At 53.5% G+C, this 24,462-nt stretch overlaps 6 protein-coding genes across 6 annotated transcripts; 3 read left to right on the top strand and 3 right to left on the bottom strand.

Annotated features, from left to right (window-relative positions):
• PUNSTDRAFT_80518 (CRAL/TRIO domain-containing protein) lies at positions 1 to 1,294 on the bottom strand. Its single transcript, XM_007379136.1, has 6 exons — positions 1,140 to 1,294; positions 862 to 1,082; positions 702 to 809; positions 540 to 648; positions 240 to 484; positions 1 to 190 (listed from the first exon to the last, which is right to left on the bottom strand). Exons 1-6 carry the CDS (start codon positions 1,254 to 1,256, stop codon positions 49 to 51), a joined length of 942 nt encoding a protein of 313 aa, XP_007379198.1. The 5' UTR covers positions 1,257 to 1,294; the 3' UTR covers positions 1 to 48.
• A 266-nt stretch (positions 1,295 to 1,560) lies between these two features.
• PUNSTDRAFT_96015 (uncharacterized protein) lies at positions 1,561 to 4,332 on the bottom strand. Its single transcript, XM_007379135.1, has 4 exons — positions 3,953 to 4,332; positions 3,271 to 3,898; positions 3,162 to 3,219; positions 1,561 to 3,105 (listed from the first exon to the last, which is right to left on the bottom strand). The coding sequence occupies exons 1-4, from the start codon at positions 4,292 to 4,294 to the stop codon at positions 1,644 to 1,646; spliced, it is 2,490 nt and encodes an 829-aa protein (XP_007379197.1). The 5' UTR covers positions 4,295 to 4,332; the 3' UTR covers positions 1,561 to 1,643.
• Positions 4,333 to 6,107: 1,775 nt separating this feature from the next.
• On the top strand, positions 6,108 to 10,837 carry PUNSTDRAFT_56805 (glycosyltransferase family 2 protein; the record flags this gene model as incomplete). Its single annotated transcript, XM_007379134.1, has 6 exons — positions 6,108 to 6,525; positions 6,579 to 6,860; positions 6,910 to 7,489; positions 7,541 to 8,991; positions 9,044 to 9,923; positions 9,988 to 10,837. The coding sequence occupies 6 exons, from the start codon at positions 6,108 to 6,110 to the stop codon at positions 10,835 to 10,837; spliced, it is 4,461 nt and encodes a 1,486-aa protein (XP_007379196.1).
• Positions 10,838 to 11,574: 737 nt separating this feature from the next.
• On the bottom strand, positions 11,575 to 14,790 carry PUNSTDRAFT_140602 (glycoside hydrolase; the record flags this gene model as incomplete). Its single annotated transcript, XM_007379133.1, has 14 exons — positions 11,575 to 11,757; positions 11,813 to 12,016; positions 12,067 to 12,562; positions 12,611 to 12,679; positions 12,735 to 12,964; positions 13,023 to 13,331; positions 13,386 to 13,541; positions 13,591 to 13,623; positions 13,671 to 13,743; positions 13,793 to 13,942; positions 13,997 to 14,128; positions 14,181 to 14,246; positions 14,298 to 14,598; positions 14,655 to 14,790. 14 exons carry the CDS (start codon positions 14,788 to 14,790, stop codon positions 11,734 to 11,736), a joined length of 2,379 nt encoding a protein of 792 aa, XP_007379195.1. The 3' UTR covers positions 11,575 to 11,733.
• Positions 14,791 to 15,569: 779 nt separating this feature from the next.
• PUNSTDRAFT_96008 (uncharacterized protein) lies at positions 15,570 to 21,614 on the top strand. The gene is made up of 18 exons (XM_007379132.1): positions 15,570 to 15,813; positions 15,893 to 15,979; positions 16,035 to 16,541; positions 16,600 to 16,699; positions 16,757 to 16,796; positions 16,844 to 16,960; positions 17,015 to 17,719; positions 17,772 to 18,109; positions 18,157 to 18,173; positions 18,230 to 18,322; positions 18,374 to 19,501; positions 19,551 to 19,760; positions 19,811 to 19,933; positions 19,992 to 20,067; positions 20,122 to 20,159; positions 20,214 to 20,634; positions 20,684 to 21,109; positions 21,169 to 21,614. Exons 1-18 carry the CDS (start codon positions 15,736 to 15,738, stop codon positions 21,585 to 21,587), a joined length of 4,923 nt encoding a protein of 1,640 aa, XP_007379194.1. The 5' UTR covers positions 15,570 to 15,735; the 3' UTR covers positions 21,588 to 21,614.
• A 380-nt stretch (positions 21,615 to 21,994) lies between these two features.
• PUNSTDRAFT_80502 (uncharacterized protein) lies at positions 21,995 to 24,330 on the top strand (the record flags this gene model as incomplete). The annotated part of the gene is made up of 5 exons (XM_007379131.1): positions 21,995 to 22,531; positions 22,583 to 23,782; positions 23,836 to 23,888; positions 23,941 to 24,058; positions 24,117 to 24,330. 5 exons carry the CDS (start codon positions 21,995 to 21,997, stop codon positions 24,138 to 24,140), a joined length of 1,932 nt encoding a protein of 643 aa, XP_007379193.1. The 3' UTR covers positions 24,141 to 24,330.
• Positions 24,331 to 24,462: the final 132 nt, after the last annotated feature.

The raw sequence follows: 24,462 nt of genomic DNA, 5'->3' as shown, positions 1-24,462 counted from the left end.
CATTATATACTAGCATAGAACATTATCCTGAATGCATGGCTTCGTGACTTAGGCAATCACTTCAACAGCCGGTGGTGACGCAGTGGTGTCAACGTCAAGCTCCTCAGGCTCAACATCTGATAACTCTTTCTCGCTGGCTCCTGCATCATTGCGCTGAATCCGCGTCCCGTCCGGCGCTATGCCGCATGCCCTTCCGGGAGGGTTAGATCCGCATGATATCATCCGTGTTATGCACATACTCGACGATCTGATTCCAATACTCGTCCTTGTCGAATTCGAAGGCATATTCGCCTCCGAATTCAGCGGTGAGTTGATCGGGGGCTACCAGTTCAAAAATGTCGGGGTTGAAGCGCATTTTGTCTCTCGTGACAGGATCCAAGAACGGCGAGATCCCCTTATAGAAAAAGTTCAATAGCATGGGTAGGTGCATGACAATGGCTCGGCCCAGTGTCTCAACGTAATGCTGTTGCAGGATTACAAGAACCTGGAGCTAACGATAAGCAACCAATGCTCCATGTGGTGACTGGGCATAAACCGACTTTGCGTGCTACCGATATCGATGGATTTGTGCGCATTGTGGTGCCCCGGTAGTCCACAATGATGACTAGTGACTCCTGGCCCGGAGGCATAAGGTCCTTAGCGCGTTCTCTAGCGCAGCGGTCATTATCTCGGTCTGCCCTCGATGCGGGAATGGAACTCACAACCACCATACAAGGTGCCGTAGTTGCCGAGGAGAAGTCTCGGTGTTCTCCTTGGCTGGTCGCATATAGATGATAGGTCGCCCATCCCGATCGAATCCGTTGAGAAGGCTAGAACCAGCCTCTCGATGAGCAAGCCTACGGCAATGACTCGCAAACGCACATCTTTCCGGTCTCAGCCTCCACCTTGACCTCGTCTGGGGGTATGAGGTCTGGCTTATATTCTCTCCGCCATTCCAGAGTAGCCTTGATACGCTTCTTGCCGTCCTCCAGCTTCCACTTTGCGGCACGCATATATCGTGGGATGGTATCAGCTCTGTTGAGCCATCGTAACTCCCACACATAGTATGGGTCCGTACTTGGAAGCAGTAGACTGTTTGCGTACTGCAGACGGCATGAGCTCAGGGCAGCTATAGGTGTAAATTGTCATGGTGTACTCGCCTCCCTAAGAGCCTCGATATCTGCTTGCTGCGCCTCCGAGTAAACATGTATCGGCTTCACTACCGTTCCTGGTGGTGGACGTGATATTATTTTTTTCGTCGGATTAGTCGTGGCCATTGTGTTCGTCAAAAGCCAACAGGTTTGCCCTTGGTAGCATGCGACCACTCTCTGATGGCGCCCATAGTAATGAAGGCCGTAAGGACACGGGCCGAGATTAGTCATCTTGCCGAGGCTGGTCGGCCACAGGGGCGTCTATCTCCGAACAGGCACGTTTGGCAAGTATTTACCGTCCCATTCAAATATTCAGCATTACTTACTGTCTTTACATTGATCCGAGCCTTCGCCAAAACCAGGTGCGTATACTCGTCGTCCCATTTAGGATCGCTGGCAACACAGCGTGTGTTTCGGGGTGGTGCTGCATGCATCTCAATCAAGCGTCGCATCAGTACGGACTCGGACAAGCCATGTACAATTTAGTTGAATAATTCAATAAGATAATCGAGTTCAAGCAACTTCGTCAAGTTCAACCAGATGCACCGCGGCCATCCACGCCAATATCACCTCCACTCGTGGTCCGTGCAAGGGAAGGTTGATGGGGAGTGGCTTTTTCCTGTTTTTATCGCTCGCCTTCTCCGTGCGCTGCGTTGCAGCCCTCTCACGTTGCCGGCGAGCGACAGGGGCAAGCAGAATGCGAAGGCAATCCAATTCCTGTATCAGCTCGGTGGCCCCTCTGGTCAAAGCCGGTGACGATGCCCGCGATATTGCCGGATGCTTTAATCTCGACGCAGATGTAGACGGCGCTTCTGGGTCGCACTCTTTCTCATCCGCGGGCGAAAGCGGAGGAGAGGGGGGTGCGGCCATGATAGCTAATTTGCGAGTAGTTATCTTGCCATACGTAGCCGAGAGGGAATGGGGTTGTATGCCAGTTCTCCAACCGGCTGCAAGACGCTCCAGAACCTCGATGAACTCAGCTTGGCCCATCGACCGCGGCGGCAAGAATACAGGGTAACCTTCCAGCCCATCTACGACGGCGGCGGTGCGTTCGAAGGCCGGCAACACCCCGGCGAAATCGCCGAGCATGAGGTGACAAATGAGCAAGGTGAAACGAGCCTCCACGAGCAGAGGATGGTAAGTGGTAAAGCTCGCAGGCATCTCAGGCAGTGATCCCGCGGGTTGGTTTGAGCCAGGTCGTATCGACTCCGAAAGAATGAAAGCATGTGCGATGCGTTGCGCGGCGTCACCGTCAAAGCCTGGAGAAGTTGCATCCACGGTATCGAAATGTGACATGAATCGTTCGAGGTCGCGTACGCTCTTGCGGAGCAGGGACATGACTTGCTCCCTGAACGGATCCACGGCGAGGACATGTCTGTACGCCCGTAGCTTCGCTCCGGTCCGATTGCCCAGTGGGCCATCCGGGTTGCCGATCTCGACACCGCCATACTTCCCGTTCTCGATATAGCATAGCCGCATCTCCGCACCATCTACAGTGCAACCCCTGCGAACCCCTTCCAGTTTAAGGATGGCTTCTTCAATGAGGTAAACTGCGTGCTGAAGGTAGGAAGAGGCGCGGAGAAACAAACACTGGGTTTCGATGGGGTCGGGCGCATCCGGTAAGACGGAAGGATGGATAGGTACTGGCTCGCCATCTGGTCCTGGTATCATGAGCCGGTCGTGATCAGGAAACCGAGTGCCTTCCGCAGGCGTCTGCTCGCCACCAGATCGCGTCTTCTTGCCTTTCTTCTTGTTCTTGTCACGCGATCCCGGCCGTGACAAGCTTTCGCAATGAAGCCTTGCTCTGCGAATGGTGCGAGACTCCTTCAGGGCGAACGTGAAGTCTTTGGCTGCCTGCACATATTCGTCGCGAAAACAATGAACCATTCCGCGTGTCCTGTAGAATTCGAGACGGTGAGGTTGTGCGGAGATTAAGTCGTCAAGGACTCGGGTGGGAGTCGATTCAGCTAATTGCCTGCTGATCAACCACATTAGGCGTGACCGTATAATGATAAACAACGAGTGACGGACCGAGATGGTATTTTTTCATGGAAGAAGTGCACATAACGGGCATCTATGTCATTTGGCTCTGCACAGACATGAGCATTGTGATGGACGCGACAGAGCATGAATAACGCACCGACTCTCAACACTCGTTCCGCAAGGTCGTCGAATACGGTTCCACCCTGCATGACCATGACACTGGAGGCGATTTCGTCCGCTTTGTACGCAGCCGCTAGTTTTTGAACCGCCAATACTCGTAGGCGATGGATACGATTGGCGGACATAGTGACGCTCCTCCCTGAGGGATGGTCACCCAACGGATTCAGACCCAGGGACAGGGCGGTCCCCCATGCCGAGTTTCCAACACCGGTCGCACCGCGTAACGAGTTCAAAGTAGCGGCCGACATGCCAGAACTGGCCCGGACAGAAAGCTCAGATGCCTCGTCGATGAGCCGCCGGATGCTTGCAACAGAGCGGAATACACCTGGATCGATAGGTGGAGGCAATGCTTTCCCTGGCGGTGGGGTAATGACTGGTGGGGGTGGAAGAGGTGGCCCGAACGAATTTGTATGTGGAGTCTGGGGACATGAATTATCGCTAAGCCCAGCGAATCCGCGGTCACGGGGACGAGCCGTTGAATACAGGGCAGTACTTGCGGATCCAGGGGAGATGGTGCGCGTATCAGAAGCACTGAGCGCCCCGGGATCCATGTTCAAGACAAACAGAGACTCGAGGAGCTCGACAGGAAGTTGCAGCCATGGTCCCTGCGGGAAGATGAACGCTATCCTGCAAATCAGACGGAAATATGCGCTACTGACGTGGTAAGAACTGATATATTTCCAGTGCTTGTTCCTGCTGATACACAAGGGCGGACGGACGTCATCTTCGTCTTCCACCTCCTCTATTGTGACGTTCGGCTTTGAAGCGGTATCCCTGGCTCTCTTCTTTGCTCGTTTTTTCTTTTTCTTCTTGGGAGCTGCAGGTTTTTGATCCTGGTCCAAGGGAGGGACGTCTGAAGGCTCTGGCGACGCAGTGCCGGAGCATAAAGATGGGGATGGCGTCAGAAGTTGGGATATTTCGGAGACGGGCACGGTGTCATGATCCCCATAGACTCCGCCCCCGCACGCCGATTGCAAGTCGTCCCCCAGCCTGCCCGACATGTCCGTGCGTCGACTGCGTCTGTTAAGCTGGTAGGAACAGTGCAGTCAGAGTAAACGACCGCGTAGCAGCCACGGGTTCTCCAAGTTTTTTCGCGCGGCGGGCGGTGCGTCGCGAGCTGTCGTGACTCGTGAGCGAGCGATGTTGACCAGAAGCCTCTTTCCTCGCGACCTCCTTCTTCGGATGTTGGTGATTTCTACGTTACAGCTGGCCACCACTTTGCTTGCCTCGTCTGGATTTGCGCTCGCCAATACCGATATTGTCAACTTCGCGGCGCCAGACGTGGGACGAAGGATACCGCCAGGAGCGGCGGACATGTGGCGAGTGTTGACTGGTACAAGCACGTCGATGCTCCGTCTGATCGACAATGCTTCACTCAGTCGTCTTGATATTACATACATGCACAAGCCCGTATTAAGCCATAACCATCCTCGGGTAACATGGGCTTTCGCTCCTCTATCCACGAACACGTCGTTAGATCCCCTAGACGACATACAATGCGCGCCGAATATGCTGTCAAACCATCAAACCACGCAATCACTGAAGAGCTATTCGCACGAACAGCTGTTTGCATTGGATCTTTGCCATCCGGAGTGGAGATTTGTTCGCAGCTTCACCCTGCGTGCTTCTTGGGCTGGATCGGTAAGCAACGGCAGTCGTTGCTCTGGAACCAACCGCGATATTCACAAAATCCCGCCTGTTCGGAGGAACAGTCTCCCGTGGACGTCAGTTTATTGCTTGACTGTTCTGAAAACAGCAAACCTGCGGTACCCTCTGCCCCGGACAAGCAGCTGGGACGGATTGCTTATGCGAAAGTGCGAATGCTCAACACCGGGATCAGGACTCCGTCATCCTCGGTGCTCACGGAGGAGCGTGACCTAGTCATACTGCAACTGGAAGCACTCATAGCTGACGTTGTGCCCGCGAGTCTCCTGCCTGTTATCGCACTGCTCTTGCTTGCTGTGGGATTGGCAACTGCTCTCGCTCCCCGTGTATACATCCATCTAGTCACTTTGCTCAACACCAATGAGGACCCTGGTGTTCTGCGCCGTAGGAAATCGCTTTAACACCGCGAGACCCCCTCTACAGGATCGGCCTCAGGGAAACCCTGGTCGGGCTCCCCTCCTTGCTCGATTGCATGAACCATGCAGCACACGTGAAGTTCATGGCGGGAGAAGCATACCCCGTTCAGGGTGGCATGGTCGTCTCTCGCCTCTCGGCAACTGACATGAACTTCTGCTCCGCGTTCCGCCGACTAAGCACTGCATACTCAAGATTGATCGATGTCTCCGAGTATCATTAATCTTTAACTGAACGACAAGGACAGTGATTGTCCTATACACCAGGATGTTTGTTTTCAGATTGTACCGGGACGATGGTTATCGAGGGCTGGTCGATATCGAATTACTCATGTATGTACGGAAGAACGGCTGCGCGGCCTATTTTTGTGCTCGTTTCTCTCGGCGGTGCGCCTGCGCTGTGAGTGGAACGTGAGAGACGTGATGCTGCTGCGGTCGTCCAGGAGGGTTACGAGATGCAGAGAAAGCCAGAGCGTCGGGGCCACAGGTGGAGGACAAACGTAAGGAGGATGACGAGAGAGCAGGGTAAATGAGCATTGATTAGGGCTGAAAGAGGCCGTGAGGCGTGTCATGTCAATGAAACCGTGGGAGTACGCGCCCCTGCGTCGTCAACTCGCCTTGTGAGCTCCATCCTCACCGTCCTCACGGCTTCCTCTCCCTGCTGCTCTCCCTCGCAGCCCGGCCTATGGGCCTGCTCTCGTCGTTTTCTTCGTAATTCTGCTTGCCATCCGAAGCTATGGACTACCGTGGTCAAGGTCAACGCCCTCCACGATCCTCACGACCTCCCCCGGCTCCTCCATCATACCCTAACAGCCCCGAGCCACCATCAGAACTCCCCGAAGTTCCTTTTCCCTCCGCAAGACCACCGATACACCCAAGTCAGGCCAGCACGTTCAGCAATCAGACGAAGGGCACCGTCTCGTTCCAGGAGCAGGAGCGTGGAGAGCGCCACGAGCATGTGGGGCAGCGGATGCAGCCAGTCTCCGCCTGGGGTGGGGATCCCGAGGCTGGAGAAGAGCGAGTTGGCAGAAAGAAGAGCTTGGTCAGACCAGACAGAGAGAAGCTAGAGCCCGGTCACCGATTGTGGCATTATCGTGCCCACGCCGCCCAGCTGGAGCAGGAACACGGCGGTAGAGTAGGCGTTTTGCCATCCAGTCAGCAATCTTCGCTCTATGTCTCCTTCTCCGCTCACGCTTTCCCCTCATAGGCACTGGCAATGCGCCGCAAGCCGGGCGGCCTGGTGTTCGGCGTGGAAAGTCGATTCTCGGTCGAGAGGAAGACGTTCACGAATCCGGGCTTGCTCTGTTTAAGCGAGGCACTAATCGCCGCCTCAAGCGGCAGGCGTCTACTCCTGCTGATGTTCCGCATCCTCAACCCCAAGCAAAGGGTGGCTTCCTCTTCCGAGACGTACCCGGACCTCATGACTGGTGGATGCTGTACTGCCTTATTCTCACCATCTGTATACCGAACTTTCTCCTCGCTGCATGCGGTACGTCATCCTGTTGTGGATCGACCGATGATGTTCTCACGTCTCCTAGGCATCAAAACGCCTGAGCAGCAGCGCGCATGGCGAGAAAAGATGGGACTCCTCAGTGTCGTAGCTGTGCTCATGACGGCCGTCGGATACCTCACTTTCGGCTTCACGGAAACCGTCTGCGGGCGTCCACCCACGCGTTTTCATTCTGGTACCATCGGCACCGGCTCCGTCATCATCCATGGCTACGACTACGATCTCTCCAAGTTCAATCATCCCAAGACTGCCACTGTCTTCCCAAATGGCAGCACAAACCCTCTTTTCGAAGGTGGTTGGAACGTCGCGGGCAACGATATATCCTTCATGTTCCAGAAGGTGAACCAGCATTGCTTAGGGATCATCACCAAAGCGAGCAACTCATCGATCAGCGGTTCAAACGGCAATGTGGACTGGTACTTCCCCTGTAATGTCTACAGCCAACATGGGAACTCTGGCGTCAACCTTACTGGCTACGACTCGTCGGAAAATTGCCACATTACGTCCACGGCGAGGAATGATCTTGCCTCGCTTCATCCACAGGGCCAGGTGTATTACACATGGGATGATGTCAAGAACCCCAGTCGTAACCTTGCCGTCTTTGAGTCGTACGTATTACGGGCTCTCATCGTCTTATGATAAGTCATAATATTCTTTAGCACCGTTCTTGACCTCAATCTGCTCACCTGGCTGAGCCGCTCGGAAGTCAATTATCCTAAATTCTTCGACGAACTCGCCAAGCCGAACGGGACGTATAATGGGAAGGATCTCACCATGCAACTGCTCCGAACGAACCAGCGGACCATGGGACATTGCTTGGAGGACCTTGTTACCGTCGGTTTCATCGATACCAACACGATCGGTTGTGTTGCCTCCGAAGTTGTCCTCTACGTTTCACTCGTTTTTATCATCGGCGTTGTCGGGATCCGGTTTGGCATGGCCGTTATCTTTACCTGGTTCTTCTCCTGGAAGCTCGGCGACTTCAAACGGGAGACGTACGAACAGCGCATGCAACGTAGCGCCGAGATTGAGAACTGGACGAACGACATCTACCGCCCTGCTCCCAGCCAGTACCGGCCAAACGTGAACAATCAGGGATTGACAAAGAAGAATGGCAAGCGCGGCTTCTTGCCTAGCACCTCTCGCTTTACGCCACAGGATAGCAATGTTTTGAAAGGTGGACGACCCGCCACTGCGTACGGCATGATCGACAACAGCCCCTACAAACGGAGTACATTGTATGCTGCTTCCGCCCGAGGCACCAAACTAACGCCTCCGGAAACGATGAGGGAGTCGAGGAGCAGTACCTCCCTCAACGATTCCGCGGTGGTTGCGCGTGGTTTCAACGAGAACCCGTGCCCATTCCCTCTTTATAACATTGTCCCTCAACCGCCTCCTGACTATGAACCTTTCGGCTACCCTCTTATTCACACCATCTGTCTCGTCACTGCCTACTCCGAATCCGTTGAGGGCTTGAGGACCACCCTGGACTCTCTCGCAACTACCGACTATCCGAATAGCCACAAAGTCATATTGGTCATCGCCGACGGCTTGGCCAAGGGTGCTGGGAATGACATGACGACCCCAGATATTTGTTTGACCATGATGAAGGACTTCTTGATCCCGCCCGAGGAGGTTGAACCGCATTCCTACGTCGCCATAGCTGATGGGCACAAGCGTCACAACATGGCTCAAGTATATGCTGGTTTCTATGCTTACGACGACGCGACTGTGGAGATGTCGAAGCAGCAGCGGGTTCCCATGGTCCTCGTAGCGAAGTGCGGTAATCCCCTGGAAGCGAACGACCCCAAGCCCGGCAATCGCGGCAAGCGCGACAGCCAAATCATGCTGATGTCGTTCATGCAGAAGGTCATGTTCGACGAGCGCATGACGACCTTCGAATACGAGTTCTTCAATTCGATGTGGCGGGTGACGGGCATCAGCCCGGACCGATATGAAACAGTGCTCTGTGTCGACGCTGACACGAAGGTCTTCCCGGACTCGCTGAGTCGGATGGTTGCGTGCATGGTGCAGGATGTGGAGATCATGGGTCTTTGCGGCGAAACCAAGATTGCTAACAAGGCTGAAACCTGGGTTACGATGATACAAGGTATGTCCCGAGATACTGGTCTGAACAAGATCCGTGTTGATATCCTTCGTAGTCTTCGAATATTACAACTCGCATCATAACGTCAAAGCCTTCGAATCGATGTTCGGCGGCGTGACGTGCTTGCCAGGATGTTTCAGCATGTACCGCATCAAGGCCCCGAAAGGTGACTCCGGCTACTGGGTCCCCATCCTTGCAAACCCCGATATCGTGGAACACTACTCCGAGAATGTTGTTGATTCGCTGCACAAGAAGAACTTGTTGCTTCTTGGTGAAGATCGTTACCTCACGACGTTACTGCTGAAAACCTTCCCGCGGCGCAAGAACGTTTTCTGTCCCCAGGCGGTGTGCAAGACGATCGTGCCTGATACGTTCCGTGTGCTCCTATCCCAGCGACGTCGATGGATCAACTCAACAGTCCACAATCTCTTCGAGCTTATCCTCGTTCGTGACCTCTGTGGTACATTCTGCTTCTCCATGCAGTTTGTCACTGGCATGGAATTGGCCGGCATGCTCGTCCTTCCCGCTGCCATCTCGTTCACGCTGTACCTCATCATCGTTTCCATCATACCCGGCGGCACCAACACAACGATACCTCTCGTTCTCCTTGCCATTGTCCTTGGTTTGCCCGGCGTCCTCATTGTCATCACTAGCAGGAAACTGGCATATGTTGGATGGATGATCATATATCTGTTCTCCCTCCCCGTGTGGAACGGCATACTGCCGATGTATGCATTCTGGCACTTCGACGACTTCTCCTGGGGTCAAACTCGCCAGGTTGCCGGTGACAAGAAGGGCGCTGATCACGGGGACAAGGAGGGGGAATTCGATTCGTCACATATCGTGATGAAGCGATGGGCTGAGTTCGAGCGCGAGAGGCGATGGAAGACTGGTACCACGTCCAGAGATTCAACCTTCTGGGACGTCCATTCTGGGTCACCTAAGCGGTATGTGGTCCCTTGATATCACACGCATTTGTTTGACGATGAGCTCACGCAGGCCTGACTCGAACAGGTACTCGATGGTCTCTTCCACGGAGACTTACCAACCTTCGCCGCCGACTGAAACGAGTACTACTGAATCTGGTGCCCCCATCACTTCACGGGGCAGGTACGAGAAAGACCAGCTGCTCATGCTCCCAGCGCCGCTGTCGGTTGCTCGGCCTGTTGCATCCTCAACCGTATCTGGGTCCTCCTCGGCCGGTCGCACTAGCGAAGAAGGTTGGCCGATACATCCAGCATCGTCCTCGAACCAACGACTGGTGCCGAGCCCCGATAACCGAGATCCTTATGACGACCTGGACTCGGTACCTCCTGCTCCAGTCCCTCGTCACGCTCCCGCCAGCAATCCGTTCGAGCACTTCTCTCGTACGACCGGTGGAAGCAACCCACCGCATCGTAGCATGACTTCGCCAATCAGTCATTCAGCGGAGATCCAGAACTCATATCGGGACGCTCGTGGGCAGGCTGCTGCCTATAATGATTCATATACAACGGAACCGGACATGTATGTTTCACAAGCTCCAGCTGCGAGTCCTTCATCCCGGAACCGGACGAGCAGTCAGGATCGCACACGTCCGCAGCGAGGCGTGAGCCTGGCTGACAATGGGCCCGTACCCACGACTAACGAAGGCGTTCGACGCGTCGCACGACAATCACGACGGCCGTCATCCCAGACGGCGCAGAATCGGTATTCTCGATCATCACCGGCTCCGGCTCAGTCGCCCCCTCCAGGCGGATATTCATCGCAGCCGAATTATCAGCTTCCTCCTGGCGCAGCACCTCCAAGAGAGTTCAACGGTCAGGGTTACGTTGGTTACAAGGGCAGCGGAGGCTACATTGACAATTGATCCGAACCGCACGGTTTTCTTTTTCTGCACGGCTAATATCCGGACTCATTGCTCATCTTTACTTCAAGTGACAATGGACGCTAGTTTGATTCTTCATGAATGCTCGCTGTGATGATACGTAGTTTACAACCATTTTCGTATGTTCGGTTACTCCTTATGTTTGAAACCAAACATGGAATCGCTGCCAATCTTATGCGGACTTCTCAGAGCACACGAGAGAGAATGTGCATTGTAGAATTTAGCACCGATATGGGCAACTGTACAGTAAGCCTGCATCGATCTTCCGGATTGCAGGGCAGACGTCTCTCATCTCTCATATGCGCGAAGTGACAGGGTGAGTATGTATGAATGATTTGCATCGTCGTCGATGTTTACGCAACAGACCACACAGATACACAGCTCGCCATCTTGCTTAAGAAGATCGTTTGGTATAAAAAACGCAAGACAGCGGAAGAGTTGGAATTCGCCGAGAGTACTCATCTTCCTGTACTGATGTCGACACGGTCACGGAACCGCCATGCTGGCGCTTACAAATATATGCTATATATGCTCAGCCTACGAAACCGGGGATACGTCAGTGGCCACAGTTCGCTGACTGTTCATGTGCGTTACTTGAACAATTTGCTGTTCACAGGATCCGTTGAAGACTACGGACGATGAGAACGAAACGTACCTTCCTAGCAGGCAGAAGCATACCAGGAATGGCGGTCAAAAGCAAGCCTGAGTGTACAGTGATTGCTGTAAGTCTATACTGAGAGATACCGGTTCACATGGATTGTCGAATACTCAGGGACCGATAGTCGTCTTGCGAGATACACGAACCGGAGACGCGTAGAATCATGCACGCCGCACGGAGCGGCGCTCATTAGGAACGCGTGTTATGCCACTATCACTCTTCAACGCGAGGACCATGTAGCATTCTGGCGCTCTATTAGGCTGCGAGATAATTGCACGTAGAAAAATGTCAATACGTACCAAAGTCAACTTGGTGGAGCTAGAACCGACTTGAAGTTTGATGTCTTCGCTGGGAATGTACCAGGATTGTCTCACAGTGCTCCACAAAGAGAGGTCCTTGCGCCGTAACGCGAAAGTTGCGGTACGAGTTTCGCCCGGGGCCAGAGCCTTCAGTTTGTCGAAGCCGCGCAGCCATATACCCGAACTACCGGGTAATGTGACATACTGCACGGAATTGAGTGGCGGGTCTTTGGAACGAATGGAGAAATGCTCACAAGTTGCGCTACCTCACAGGCAGTGGCGTTGCCGGTGTTTGTGATCTCTGCAGTCACCTCCACAACGGTGTCGTACAAGCTGTTGCTATCATTCGAGCCAATGAAAGGTTCATTCGTGGCTTGTACGGAGGTGTTGTCGGGTAGATGAGCGTCTCTGACGTTGATGTTGCTGTAATCGAATGTCGAATATGATAGGCCGAAGCCGAATTCAAATCGCGGGACGATATTCTTCGCGCTGAACCATCGGTAGTCAATCAAGGTAGATTCGTTGAAGTAAGATTGAGGGTCAACCACGCGATCGGAGACGATAGTGTGCGGGGGATATTCCTCTAAGGAGTGCCCTGTCGTGTAGGGCATTTTGCCGCTGGGGGAGACGTCTCCGAAGAGTACACTGGCGATGGCATCCCCGGCTTCCTGACCAGGGTAGTGTGCCTGGATCACCGCAGTGACATTCTCTAAATCGATCCAGTCCTCCACTAAGACAGGACCTCCGGCGCTACAACACGATGAGCATGACGTATGAGCATTAGCTGGTCATACGCACTGAATGACCACTATTGTATTGGAGTTATTCCGCGCTACAGTCTTGATCAGCTTTTCGCCGTTGTTGTCGCTACGAAGATGAAATCAGGCGGAACTGAGGAGATGTCTTTTACTTTCGAGCTTACAGATATAAATTGGGGCGATCCTTCCCTTCGGTCGCGTATGCACTCACAAAGACCAGAGCTACGTCGGCAACTTGAACCGTGCTGCCAATGGCATCATACGCGGTATCGTTGAAGATCGTGTAAACTTGGGAGTTCATTTTGCGGGCGCGGTAATTGATCGATTCGTACGGCGTCACCAGATACGGCGGGATAGCCCAGCCGGAGCCTCCCCCTAACGACAGCGTTCCATTCTGCAGCAGCCGTTAAGTGCAAAGCACGGCGACTAGCCTAAGAAAACAAGCTGCTCACAGGATTCCACGCCGGATATGAGTTTGTCCCGCCGCCATTGATGGCACTCAACATGTTGGGACCAGCATCGCTCCCAACTATCGACACAACTTTGGGTTTCTGTAGAGGAAGCGCCTTGTTGACGTTCTTCAGCAATGTCGCTGAGTCTTCGCCGATCTTCCTGATCAGATCCATTGTGGATTCCTTGCGGACATCCCTCCAATGAGCGTCATCCGTGACGAAAAATGTAGGAACAGCGTTGAAGGTGACATTGGGCAGCGGCGTATCGGCCTGGCCAAATGCAATCCAAGGAACCAAGGTGCGAAGGACCTGAGAACGGCATTTAGACGATGTGTGCCAACATGCAATGCACCCCGGACTCACGGCGTCGTTCACGCGGGATTCCGTCACGGACGAATTCTTTACATCAGCCAAGAGCGCATCACCGAACATGTTGCCGAACATTCCGCCGAAACCTGAGCCAGGCATCGACATATCAAGGCCGCCGTTGATGAACGCTGCGTCTCCCCAGTCACCACCCTTTTGTATGTTAGCCTGATTTTTGTAGTAAAACAAGGATGTGCCGTACCCAGTCCGACATGAGAGCACCTTGAAAGTTCAACTTGTTCATAGTGAGGATATGTCGCGCATGGGCACCGGCAGGCGTACCTCTCCCTTCAGCAGATTGTTATTCGTGTAAGCATTGGCGCATGAGTGGGTTCGATTGACCTCATTGTACGAGCTACGGCTCGGGTAAGCTTGTTGCAGGCGTAGAGCCGTCGGCTACGCACCACAGGACATAGCCGGTACCGGCCCGGACAGCCTCTGCAAAGCCCCACATGTAGAGCTCATGGGTGGCCTTGTTGTCGATGTTAGATGAGATAGGCTGTTGTTCGAGAGCGGGGAAGACAGAATAGGACTCCGTGAGATTGTACGGATCACTGTGTATGTTTGATCATGAGATGGGAACGCGATTAGCTGGATAAGAGGCTTACCGGTATGTGTCCTGCTCGTATCCAACCCAATGTTTGGCCGTGGTTAGGATTCCGGCATCTTGCATACCTTTGACTGTCAAATACGAAGCAGAACCAGTAACGTAAGGATCCGGCGAAAATCCCTCCCAATTGCTACGGACGTGGATGAATGCACCTTCAGCAAGGGGCCAAAATTCAGACATACCGACCGCCAAGGGGGCTGCGACCCAGCGGACCACCAGTCACAGGAGAGAGGGCGATGTTGACACCTCTGAGAATGGAACATGAACACCCATCGACAGTAAGCACAAGAGGCACCCACTGATCGTGGAATTCCTGCCCCATAGCGTAGCCGCGCTGGTAGATGAGATCCTTGTCCCAGGTTGCAGCCGTTGCTAAGCCGGAGGGGAACTGCGAGACGCCCAAGATCGGCCGTACTCCGGCTGGCCCGTCTTCCAAGCACAAAGCCGGCACCCCGAGACGCTCTACAGGAGCAGTTTGTCCAACGCATCGACCAGACTGGCCGGTTATGAGTTGCACCTTTTCCTCGAGCGTCATCTGGTCAACCAGGCTCTTCGCCCGAGCATACGCAGTAGACCACGAGGTTCCGCCAGTGGTATTAGCTACGTATTACGGTGAGAATACGAGTAACGGCGCGTAGTAAAATGTAAGCGCTCACGAGCCGGCCATGTCTCCGCGAAATTATCAGAGAGAGCCGACAGACCGCTCGCATCCCGTCCGTGGAACAGGGTGATTGCGGGTGTGACGAAGAGCGCGAGGGCTATGATGAGATGGGAGAATGTCGCCGCAAGCATTTCTGGCAGTCTCCTAGAGTCTGAGCCTACGGAAGAGGCATATCATCAGGGGTATTTATACTTGTCGGTACCGACCACGGCCTTTAATATCCTGCATGCGCCTGAGGTGAATGTTGGAAGTGCGGTGGTCCCCGACCCAGTACCGTGATGTGCTGATGCATGCTCGATGTCCACGGGACCGCGTGTTGCCGGATTGCCGCTGAATGTTCTTTTCTACCAGAGGGCAAGGCAGCGTCCTATCGCGCCTACAAGAAGCATGACGGTATCCCCGTCTCGGGTAAACAATCTTGCAACGCGTCGAAGGAGAACCAGGAGACACCCAGGTCCCCCCACTGCGGGGTTCGCACGGGCCGGTGGATCCGGACACATCGGGCGCCTGAATCAAGGGCTTGGCTGACGCCGATCCTGTACGGGAGCGAGATCGTTGCATCGTCGCCAAATCGTCGCTGCAGTTCCGTCGCGAACGCGGTTTGGCCCTTCCGGCTCAGGCCTTAGGATTCAGTGAGACAGGGAGCTTGCTTGGATCGGACATACTCATGCGGTGCCGAGTGTCCCGAAGGCGGATCGAATGCAGAAAGCCGCGAAAGCGGCGTTCCAGACCGTCAGGCATCAGCATTGGATGTTGGCCCTTGGGAGGCGATATGATGGATTGAAATAGAGAAGGCTCGTTTGAAGCCCGGGTAGGTAGATATCCATATTCCCACGCTCAGGACACGCGAATGGCCGGCTGAGCGGTGTGGCTGTGTGCCGCTCCATCCTTCACTCGGCGGCTCTCATGCAACCGTGGCTTACGGACGCTGCGGACAGGCAGCGGGAAACAGCTCTTGCTCTTTGCTCTCGTCTCGCAGGCGCGCACACGACTCTCGCTCACTGCAGGCCGAGCGTTGAATCTGAAGGCTCTCAGCGCCACAAAGTCATCGGCACAGACCAGCTCCCTGCCAGACCATGACCGGCAAGCTTTTGTGGCGTCAATTCAGCGTCCTGTTCTGGAAGAATTGGATTGTCCTCTCCAAGCACTCATGGGTAGGCCCTGGCGTGGATTCCCCGCCGACCCACCCCCTGATTCGACCCTGATTCGACCCTGATTCGATACATGATACAGCTGAACCTTGTACGGTGCTTCATCCTTCCCATCGGCTACGGCATCTTCTTGGCCGTCGCGCAAATCTTTCTCAGCAGGCCTAACAATGTGCGTGCGCCATAGTTCCATCTTTCCTTGCGACCTAATCCATACTCTACTGTAGTATGGCATCGGCGAGCCCACGCCAATACGAGACCTCCGCCGCGCTTACTCGGGTTCTACGCCTTTATGGTGGGCCGACGGGACAAATGGAACGGCGTCCCCGTCGCCACAGGATATAATGTCGCATATCACGCAAGGGCTTACACCTAAACAGTTACGGAACGTCAAGAAGGCGATGAACATTGATGACATACCTGGACACTGTCCACAGAATTTCAACGGCTTCAGCGAGTGTTTTGCGGCCATAGCGTTCAATCCCGTCGACAACACCATCACTGATACATCGGGGGGACGACCGGCGGCTACCAGCGCTCTTTCCTCGGCACGGCCGACGTCTACCCCTACCACGTCCCATCACGGCACTTTCAACGATACCATCATAGCCGTTCCTGGCACACGAGTAGCTTATACCATCATGGCCGATGCCGGACTGTTTCGGATCGACGTCAAGAAGCATACCAGTGACTTTGAAAAACGCATTCTACCTTTGCAATTAGCGGTCGATCAGGTATGTTCTATCAAACACTGCTGCAGGGCGGACGATTACAGCAGTCGATGCCATGTAGGCGATTATATCATTAAGCACAGGGGTTAATATCCCCAAACCACTCGAATGGCCTTTCACGCAGGAGACCAACAAGGAACAATTCACGAAGCTGCGCTTGAGTGAGTACTATAGGCTCTGTCAACCACAGCCATTTTAACTCCGTACTTCTTGCCCAGGTTACATCCGGGGTATTCGTACTCTGCTCGTACTCGCTCTGTGAGTGTTGTTTGATCAGAACCAACAATTTCACTCAGACGAACCAGATTTATATGTTATATAGGCATAGCCTACCAACTCCCAGGAGCATTCATGGGTGAAAGGGCTAACCTTCTCACCAGTCATCTCAAGGCGATGGGTTTGTATGACTCGGCTCGCATACTGTTCGTTCCTCAATCTAATTTCCTGGGAGTGTGAATTTCACACTTGTGGCATAGGTCTTGGCATCTCAGCCACTGCCTGGCTTATCTTCCGGCGTGGATTATTGTCGCACTTGTTTGGCATTTCCGCATCTTCACTGGCACACATGTCCTCCTGGTTCTCGCCGTGCACTTGCTCTTTGGCCTCTCACTCGCCTCTTACTCGCTCTTCCTAGCGACCCCGTTCGGGTCTTCCCCGCAGCTCGCAGCAGTCACGTCCACATTCCTCTCCATCGTGCTGGCTATAATTGCCCTGATCATACGTCGACCGGGCAATGGGGTTGCATTTATCTTCAGTGTCATATTCCCACCTGGATTCTACATCTTCGCTATCAAAGCGATCTGCGGATGGGAGAACGAGCAGATCCCGACCAACGCTTCGAAAGGAGATCCCGACGACGGGCTTCGACTCTTGCCCCTGATGATCGCTGCCTTGATTGATATCTTCCTCTGGCCGTGGTTGGCCGTGTTATTGGAAAGACACTTGTATGACCCCAAATCACCGTCAGCCAGGCGTTCTTGGTTCTCTAGGTTATTCGGCAAACGTGAAGGAATGATACCTCAGGACGTCAATGTGTCTCCTGATATAGCGATCTCAGTACGGAATCTGCACAAAAAGTATTTGCCAGGATGGTTCGGTCGCAAGCAAGCTGTGACTGCAGTCGAGGACCTATCCTTTGACGTGCCGAAGAACGGTATTTTCGTATTGTTAGGGTCTAACGGGTATGCCTTCCATTGCATACACACCTTGCGGCCATGATTTATGTCCATCCAGCGCCGGTAAATCGACCACGTTGTCCATTCTGGGCAATTTATTGGGCCGTACCTCCGGTTCCGTCACGTTTTCAGGAGGCGTTACCCGTCCGCCGCGCGGAACTCTTGGCATTGTCCCGCAGAAGAACGTCTTCTTCCCCGAGCTAAGTTGCTTGCAGAATATCCGGGTATGGCAGGCGGTGAAGCACAATGCATTGAACGGTGACGACAAGGAAGACATCGAGCAATTGTTGAGGGATTGTGACCTTGGCTTGAAGATCCATGCCAATGCAAGCACTCTATCCGGAGGACAGAAGCGAAAGTTGCAATTAGCAGCTGGGCTCGTCGGCGGATCTAATGGTGGATAGTCTTGTTTCTACCTGTATGCTCATACTGACATCCGCCAGTTGTCCTGGTTGATGAGGTAGTTTGACTTCGATGTCATGTCACGATGCGGTCTCTGACGCGCCGCCTGTTCAGTGCACTTCCGGGGTAGACCCGCTGTCGCGTCGGGCGTTATGGAGAATATTGACCTCGGTTCGCCATAATCGCACCATCATCTTTACTACGCACGTGAGTACACGCTTTAATTAAGTTCTGTGCTCACCTCACCTCGAAGTTCAGTTTTTGGATGAAGCCGACTTGCTTGGCGATCACATAGCCATCCTCGCCGCTCCGGGCAAGCTCGTCGCTCATGGCACTCCTGTGTCGCTCAAGACTACTCTTGGAGAGGGCTATATCCTCCAAGTCACCTTCAACGCAGCATCTCTGGACGATAAAGTGGTGCCGATACCACCCTTGGCTCTTGTCCAGGATCGCCTACGGACCGTCGCTCCGGACACCTATTACACCGTACAATCTCCGTCACAAGCAGCCTTCCATCTCAAGACGAAGGATCCCAGAACAGTTGAAGCTAGCTTGCGCATCCTCAGTGCCGACGCGCATGAATTCAGCGTTGTTTCTTACGACGTGCATGGAACCTCCATTGAAGATATTTTCCTCGGACTCATAGCCACAAACGACAAGACACTGACACTACCCGAGAAGAAGGTAGACACTGAAAAGAGCCAAACATCTTCGATACAGTCACTCCCACCAGACAATGCTACTACAGTGGCTCTTCAACTCACTACAGGGCGGCCCCGGTCCCCGTACAGCCAAGCGTTCACTATATTCCATAAGCGAGTCATGATTGCTCGACGTAGTTGGCTGACGCCAGCCTTGGCTATACTGGTTGCTATATGCGGCGCATGCATCCCGATCTTCTTCATTAGCAACCGTTCGAAGACTTGTGCGACGACTTTTCACTCATCCGAGGTCCTCCCGTTGTACTTCCCTATATCCCCTCTCACGTTTGTCAACACAAGACGGGGAAGTGATATCCTGGTAACCCCTCCGGGTATCGCTTCCGATCTCGGCGTTACGGCGGCCACTCTCAACATTTCGAACATACAAGATAACTCCACGTTTGTTAGCGACATACAACAGAATTTCCGGAATTTGAGCTTAGGAGGCGTATCCATCAACACGAACTCGTTGGAGTCACTTGTCGCATGGGAAGCGACAGCACCGGGATACACTGGTCCTACGATGCTAAATCTCGCAAGCAACGTTCTGTACAACCGGGCACTCAACCAATCGGGCTTTGCACTCACGTCAAGCATCATCAACGCAAACTTCCAATACTTCCCGCCTGTGGATGCTGGGACGCTCGTGGCATTAAAATGGGTGGCTTTCTTTGGTGCAGCAATGGTAAGCATAGATATGTCATCCATTCCTCCCAAGAGCTCATGAGTGTCAGTCTGTATATCCGGCCTTTTTCAGTTTGTATGTGTCCAGGGAGCGGAGATCTTCAGTCCAGGCGATGCAGCTCAGCAACGGTCTCAGTGACCCCATCGGCTTGTGGCTCGGCCACCTTCTATTTGACTCTATATTCTCTGTGTTTGCCGCTAGCATCATCATCGTCGTGTTTGGTACTGCTTCCGAGCAGTTCAGTGGTCTAGGCTTTTTCGTAAGCATCGCTACAAGTTCAGGAAGCCAGTGGCTGATCTGTCTCTGAAGTGGGTGGTCTTGGTATTGTACGGCATAGCTGGGACGCTATTTGCGTACTGCACCTCCCTCTTCGTGGCGACACCCCTGGCTTCATTCGCGGTAATGGCAGGGTATCAGATAATCATGTTCATAGTGCGTAAACATCGTGGTTCCCACTCTTCCTTTTGCCGCATGATTGACGACTCCGAAGCTTTACCTGGCGGCATACCTGCTCATTCTCACGTATGCAAAAACATCTAATGCAGACCGCGAGATGACAATAGTTCGTCAGTGCAACTCCCTTTCACCCCAGCTATATCTGATCTAAGCCTCATCGGCAGACTACACTCTATCGATGGCATCTCCTGTGGCGAGCGCGGTGTGTAAAACTCACTTATTCATTGACTGGGGAAAGTTCTGACATTTCTAACAGATGAGAGCTGCCTTCGTCTCTGTGAACCTGTTTTCGCTGTTATGCTCGGGTTCCGCGCCCGTCACCACAGCGTCCATGGGCACTATAGGACGTTACGGTGGTCCTATCCTCTATCTCTTTTGCTGGAGTTTCTTTCTCTTCGGAGTTCTGGTATGGATGGACTCGGGGTCTGTTCTGTCCAGAAAAGCGACAAGAGATATTTCTACAGCTGCGCCCGCTAACACAATCCCTCGTCCGGACGTTGAGGCAGAGGCAAAGGCTGTAGTTCATTCTGACGATGCGCTTCGTGTGCTGAATGTGAGCAAGTCATTCGGACCCAACAAGGTCCTTCATGACGTTACTTTGGGCGTATCTCGAGGCACGATTTTTGGTCTTCTTGGACCCAATGGCGCCGGCAAGACGTCTCTTTTCCGTCAGATATGTCAGTCTTCATGTTAATCCCGTCTCTGCATTCACTCATATGCCCGCAGGCGGAGACCTGACACCCGACCGTGGCAACATTCTCATCGAAAATACTTCTGTCGTTCGACACCCTCGCATTGCCCGATTGAACCTTGGCGTCTGCCCCCAATTTACCGCTATAGACCCTCAACTGACTGTACGGGAACATTTGGCGGTCTACGGAAGATTGAAGGGTTTGATGCGAGGGGCAGAACTGCATCACAACGTCGAGATCGTAATGCGTGCAACGACGCTGGACAACTATGCCGATCGCTTGGCTAGCACCCTTTCCGGCGGTAATCAGCGGAAACTGAGTTTGGCCATCTCTCTGATGGGTAATCCGTCTGTCGTGTTGATTGACGAGTTCTCGTCTGGCATCGACCCTCGCACCCGGCGAGACATGTGGAACACACTGAGGGCGGTGGCAACGGGTAAAGCAGTGGTAATAACGACACGTAAGTTACCATCATCAGCTTTGTCTCCAAAAAACCACAATAACGACTGTTGTGTACAGATTCGATGGAGGAAGCTGCCGCGCTGGCCAACAAAGTGGGGATCTTGGCTAAGCGTCTACTTGCGGTGGGCACGACCGATATCCTTGCTGCACGTTATGCCAACTATGAGGTCCACTTCACGTGCCGTACGGGTGAGGATGTGCGGCGTGCCCAGGAACTCATGCGGCGCATACCTGGTTCGCGCATGGCGGATGATGTTGCAACGCGATTCGAGGTTCCCATCGACCCCACCGATCGGCGTGGACTATCACTCGCAAGCCTATTTGGGATACTAGCGGAACACGGAGACTTCGCGGAATACACAGTGGAGAGACCGAGCCTGGAGAGCGTGTTTCTGAAGGTGATCAGGGAGGCCAATGTCGCGGAGGAGGATAGCACGCCGTCACGGCGCAGGCGATGGTGGCCTATACATCGTTAGGGATATCGGCATCATGCACTTACATCGTAGTATTGAAGGACAGTAGTCTGTGAGATGGCGCTCGCCTACGCGTAGTTATGTTGACGATGTTATGCTGATAATGTTCATCGCATATTCCTATTTTTGACAAACACGTTGAAGCCCGGGCGCTTTGGCCAGGCAGTCTCCCACACCACACTACAGTGCCAGCGTTCGGTTGCGCCCCTTCAACCTCACAATCCTCTACCTGAAGGCATTCGCTGCTGACTGTGTCTTATGAGATAGATTGACTGCCCTTTTCAACTCACTGGGCCCGCTTATAGATCACTTAGTCCGGTTTTGCTTTGGATACCCTGCACGCACCGGCTCTCCCTCCTTCCTGTGGCTAAACGCTCTCTGGCACGGCTAGAGTATTTGGCAGACTTGCGATGCCTAGAGAAGACAGCTTCAGTGATTCGGAAGGTCGTTCCTTGACGCCCGACTTGGAAGACGAGGTTGCCATGGAGCGCACAATCCAAGACGAGATGAGGAGGGATCCAACGCCCTTGTCTCGGGCCATGGCCGCATCGGAAGCCACATCTTCGACTCTCAACAACCTCATGGCCAATGCTCCTCGAGCCCCATCCACAACGTCAGCACCTTCCAACCTTGAGGTCCCCCGTCCTCAAAGACCCACTATCCGCATGCAAGGCAGTGCAGCGGAACGCTTCCGCTCTTCTGTGCGGAAGGTAATGCAAATGCGACGAACGTCCACCATGCTCACGCTGGGAAATGTTGGGGCAGAGCCGGGCATCGACCCCAAGCGCGCAGAAGCGGAACGACAGTATGGGCATATTCGTGAAGAGTGCACAATCGAGATTATAGACTACAACGGCGCGACGAGTTCGGTCGGAAAGCTAAACAACGAAGGGTTCGTGAAGATGATGAGTGACGCCGGCGCCTGTAAGCCTGAAGCATGGGTCAAGGTTAGTATCATCTTCAAGCCCCGTATGGTGTTACAGACTGAGTCCGTGCAGGTTCGATGGATCAATATCGGTGGCATTTCATGGGACGTCGTCAAAGCTCTAGCTATCCGTTACGATCTCCATCCCCTTGCTCTTGAAGATGTTCTACACCAGCGCGTTCAGGCACGTTCCAAGGCCGACTACTATATACAACACCTATTCCTCCGTGTCCTTTGTCATTCGCTGGCGGATCCATCCGACCGGGATGCGCAAGTCCACTCGGATCCGACCTTCTCGCCTCCATTCGAAGATCTGAACGGCGAGAGGGCTTTGTTCCCTAACAAACTCAGGTCCAGCTCGCCGACGCCACTGGAAGACGGTGTTGCAATAGATGAGGACCGAACCGCATACGGCGGTTCACGATTTTCCTCCATCAAGCGGGCCTCCATGCTCAGGGACAGGCGCAACGGCAACATTAAAGTGGACATCGAGAGAGCTCGGGCAGTCACCGAGAAGGGACCGATATCCGCGGGCTCTGCCAAGTCACCGCGGGTGGAAAGCGAGGCAGTTCGCAAACGCAGTGCGAACGCCAGGACTGTTGAAGCGCTCAAGCAGACAGGCTCCAAACAGCGCGTGCATGTGAAGATCCAGCCGATGTGTATCTTCCTCCTGCGGGACAACACAGTTATATCCATCCACCCCAATGCCGATCTTGAGTTCACACTCCCTATATCGCTCCGTCTCAGGCAGCCGCAAACCATCCTACGCACTTCCGCGGACGGTTCCTTCCTTGTACAGTCCCTCCTTGATTTGATCGTCGACAGAGCTTTGGAGGTTATAGACGAGTATCAGGCGAGGATCCTTGCGCTGGAGCACGACGTTCTGCTTAAACCCCGGATGGACACTGTCAAGTTCCTTCACATCCTTCAGGGAGATCTGATCCTACACAAGAGGACGATGGAGCCCATTAAGACCGTCGTCTATGGATTAAGAAGATACGACACCGACCGTTGCGCGGCGCTCGTGGCGGACGCAGAATTGGATATGGCGAAGATCAAGGGCTACATGAGCCACAAAGCGAAGATATACCTGGCTGACGTCAACGATCATATGGAGTACATCTTGACCAGCTTGGACATGTTCGCTGGCATTTCCGAGAACTTGATCAACTACACGTTCAACATGGCGTCGAACCAGATGAACGAGGTCATGCGACAACTGACGGTTGCGACCGTTATATTCCTGCCCTTGACTTTGCTGACAGGTTATTTCGTGCGTGTTTCATCGCCCTAGTGACAGCTCGACCGGTTGACCTCTGTTGGCAGGGAATGAATTTCGATCATATGTGGGCAATCAACCATGGTCACACGGACCTCGTGTATGTTGACCATGTAGGAATTATTGGCATTCGCTGACGACATCCTATGTAGGTTCTGGATCATAGCTTTGCCTATGATGGCCATCGTCGTTCCTCTCTTCATGCATGCCGACATATGGCGAGCATTGCGATCGTTTCAGAAACATATGATTGCCAAAGCGGCTGCCCAGGTGACCCCCTCTCGTTATCTCAGCTCGCGAAACAACGGGGACTAATTTGTCGTGACAGGGGGCGAATATCAGGATGCATTGATTATACCGTGCTGTTCCGTTTCATAATGCTTATTATCTGTCTGCTCTAGTCTATGGATTGCTGCTATCGGAAACCGAAGACATCATGACGAGCCCACGCGCTCATGCTACACGTATGATTGTACCACCACCTTCTCTTGTTTCGATCGTAACACTACGGCTACGTATTATATATATCATTTCCTAATCCCACGTTCTTTTCCGGACTTGGCGTCAATTCAGAGGCGGTAGAGTATCCGGAGGGTACATATTCGTGGCTTTGACCAGGATGAAATATCAAGCACAGCATACATGATTGTCAAAGTCTACGAGCCACAGAAAGG

Source organism: Punctularia strigosozonata (genome assembly GCF_000264995.1).
Source record: "Punctularia strigosozonata HHB-11173 SS5 unplaced genomic scaffold PUNSTscaffold_1, whole genome shotgun sequence".
In the NCBI taxonomy this organism is placed as follows: domain Eukaryota; kingdom Fungi; phylum Basidiomycota; class Agaricomycetes; order Corticiales; family Punctulariaceae; genus Punctularia; species Punctularia strigosozonata.
This window is presented reverse-complemented; position numbering and strand designations above follow the sequence as displayed.

What these genes read in the sequence shown, in the direction of transcription:
- PUNSTDRAFT_80518 (XM_007379136.1), bottom strand. Translation starts at nt 1,256, where the DNA reads ATGGCCACGACTAATCCGACGAAAAAAATAATATCACGTCCACCACCA. An exon ending in ATATCGAGGCTCTTAGGGAG is followed by an intron (nt 1,083 to 1,139) that starts GCGAGTACACCA and finishes TGCCGTCTGCAG; the next exon opens with TACGCAAACAGTCTACTGCT. An exon ending in TATTGGAATCAGATCGTCGA is followed by an intron (nt 191 to 239) that starts GTATGTGCATAA and finishes CCCTCCCGGAAG; the next exon opens with GGCATGCGGCATAGCGCCGG.
- PUNSTDRAFT_96015 (XM_007379135.1), bottom strand. Translation starts at nt 4,294, where the DNA reads ATGTCGGGCAGGCTGGGGGACGACTTGCAATCGGCGTGCGGGGGCGGA. An exon ending in AATATATCAGTTCTTACCAC is followed by an intron (nt 3,899 to 3,952) that starts GTCAGTAGCGCA and finishes ATCTTCCCGCAG; the next exon opens with GGACCATGGCTGCAACTTCC. An exon ending in GGAACGAGTGTTGAGAGTCG is followed by an intron (nt 3,220 to 3,270) that starts GTGCGTTATTCA and finishes ATGTCTGTGCAG; the next exon opens with AGCCAAATGACATAGATGCC.
- PUNSTDRAFT_96008 (XM_007379132.1), top strand. Translation starts at nt 15,736, where the DNA reads ATGACCGGCAAGCTTTTGTGGCGTCAATTCAGCGTCCTGTTCTGGAAG. An exon ending in ATTCACGAAGCTGCGCTTGA is followed by an intron (nt 16,700 to 16,756) that starts GTGAGTACTATA and finishes CTTCTTGCCCAG; the next exon opens with GTTACATCCGGGGTATTCGT. An exon ending in GTATTGTTAGGGTCTAACGG is followed by an intron (nt 17,720 to 17,771) that starts GTATGCCTTCCA and finishes ATGTCCATCCAG; the next exon opens with CGCCGGTAAATCGACCACGT.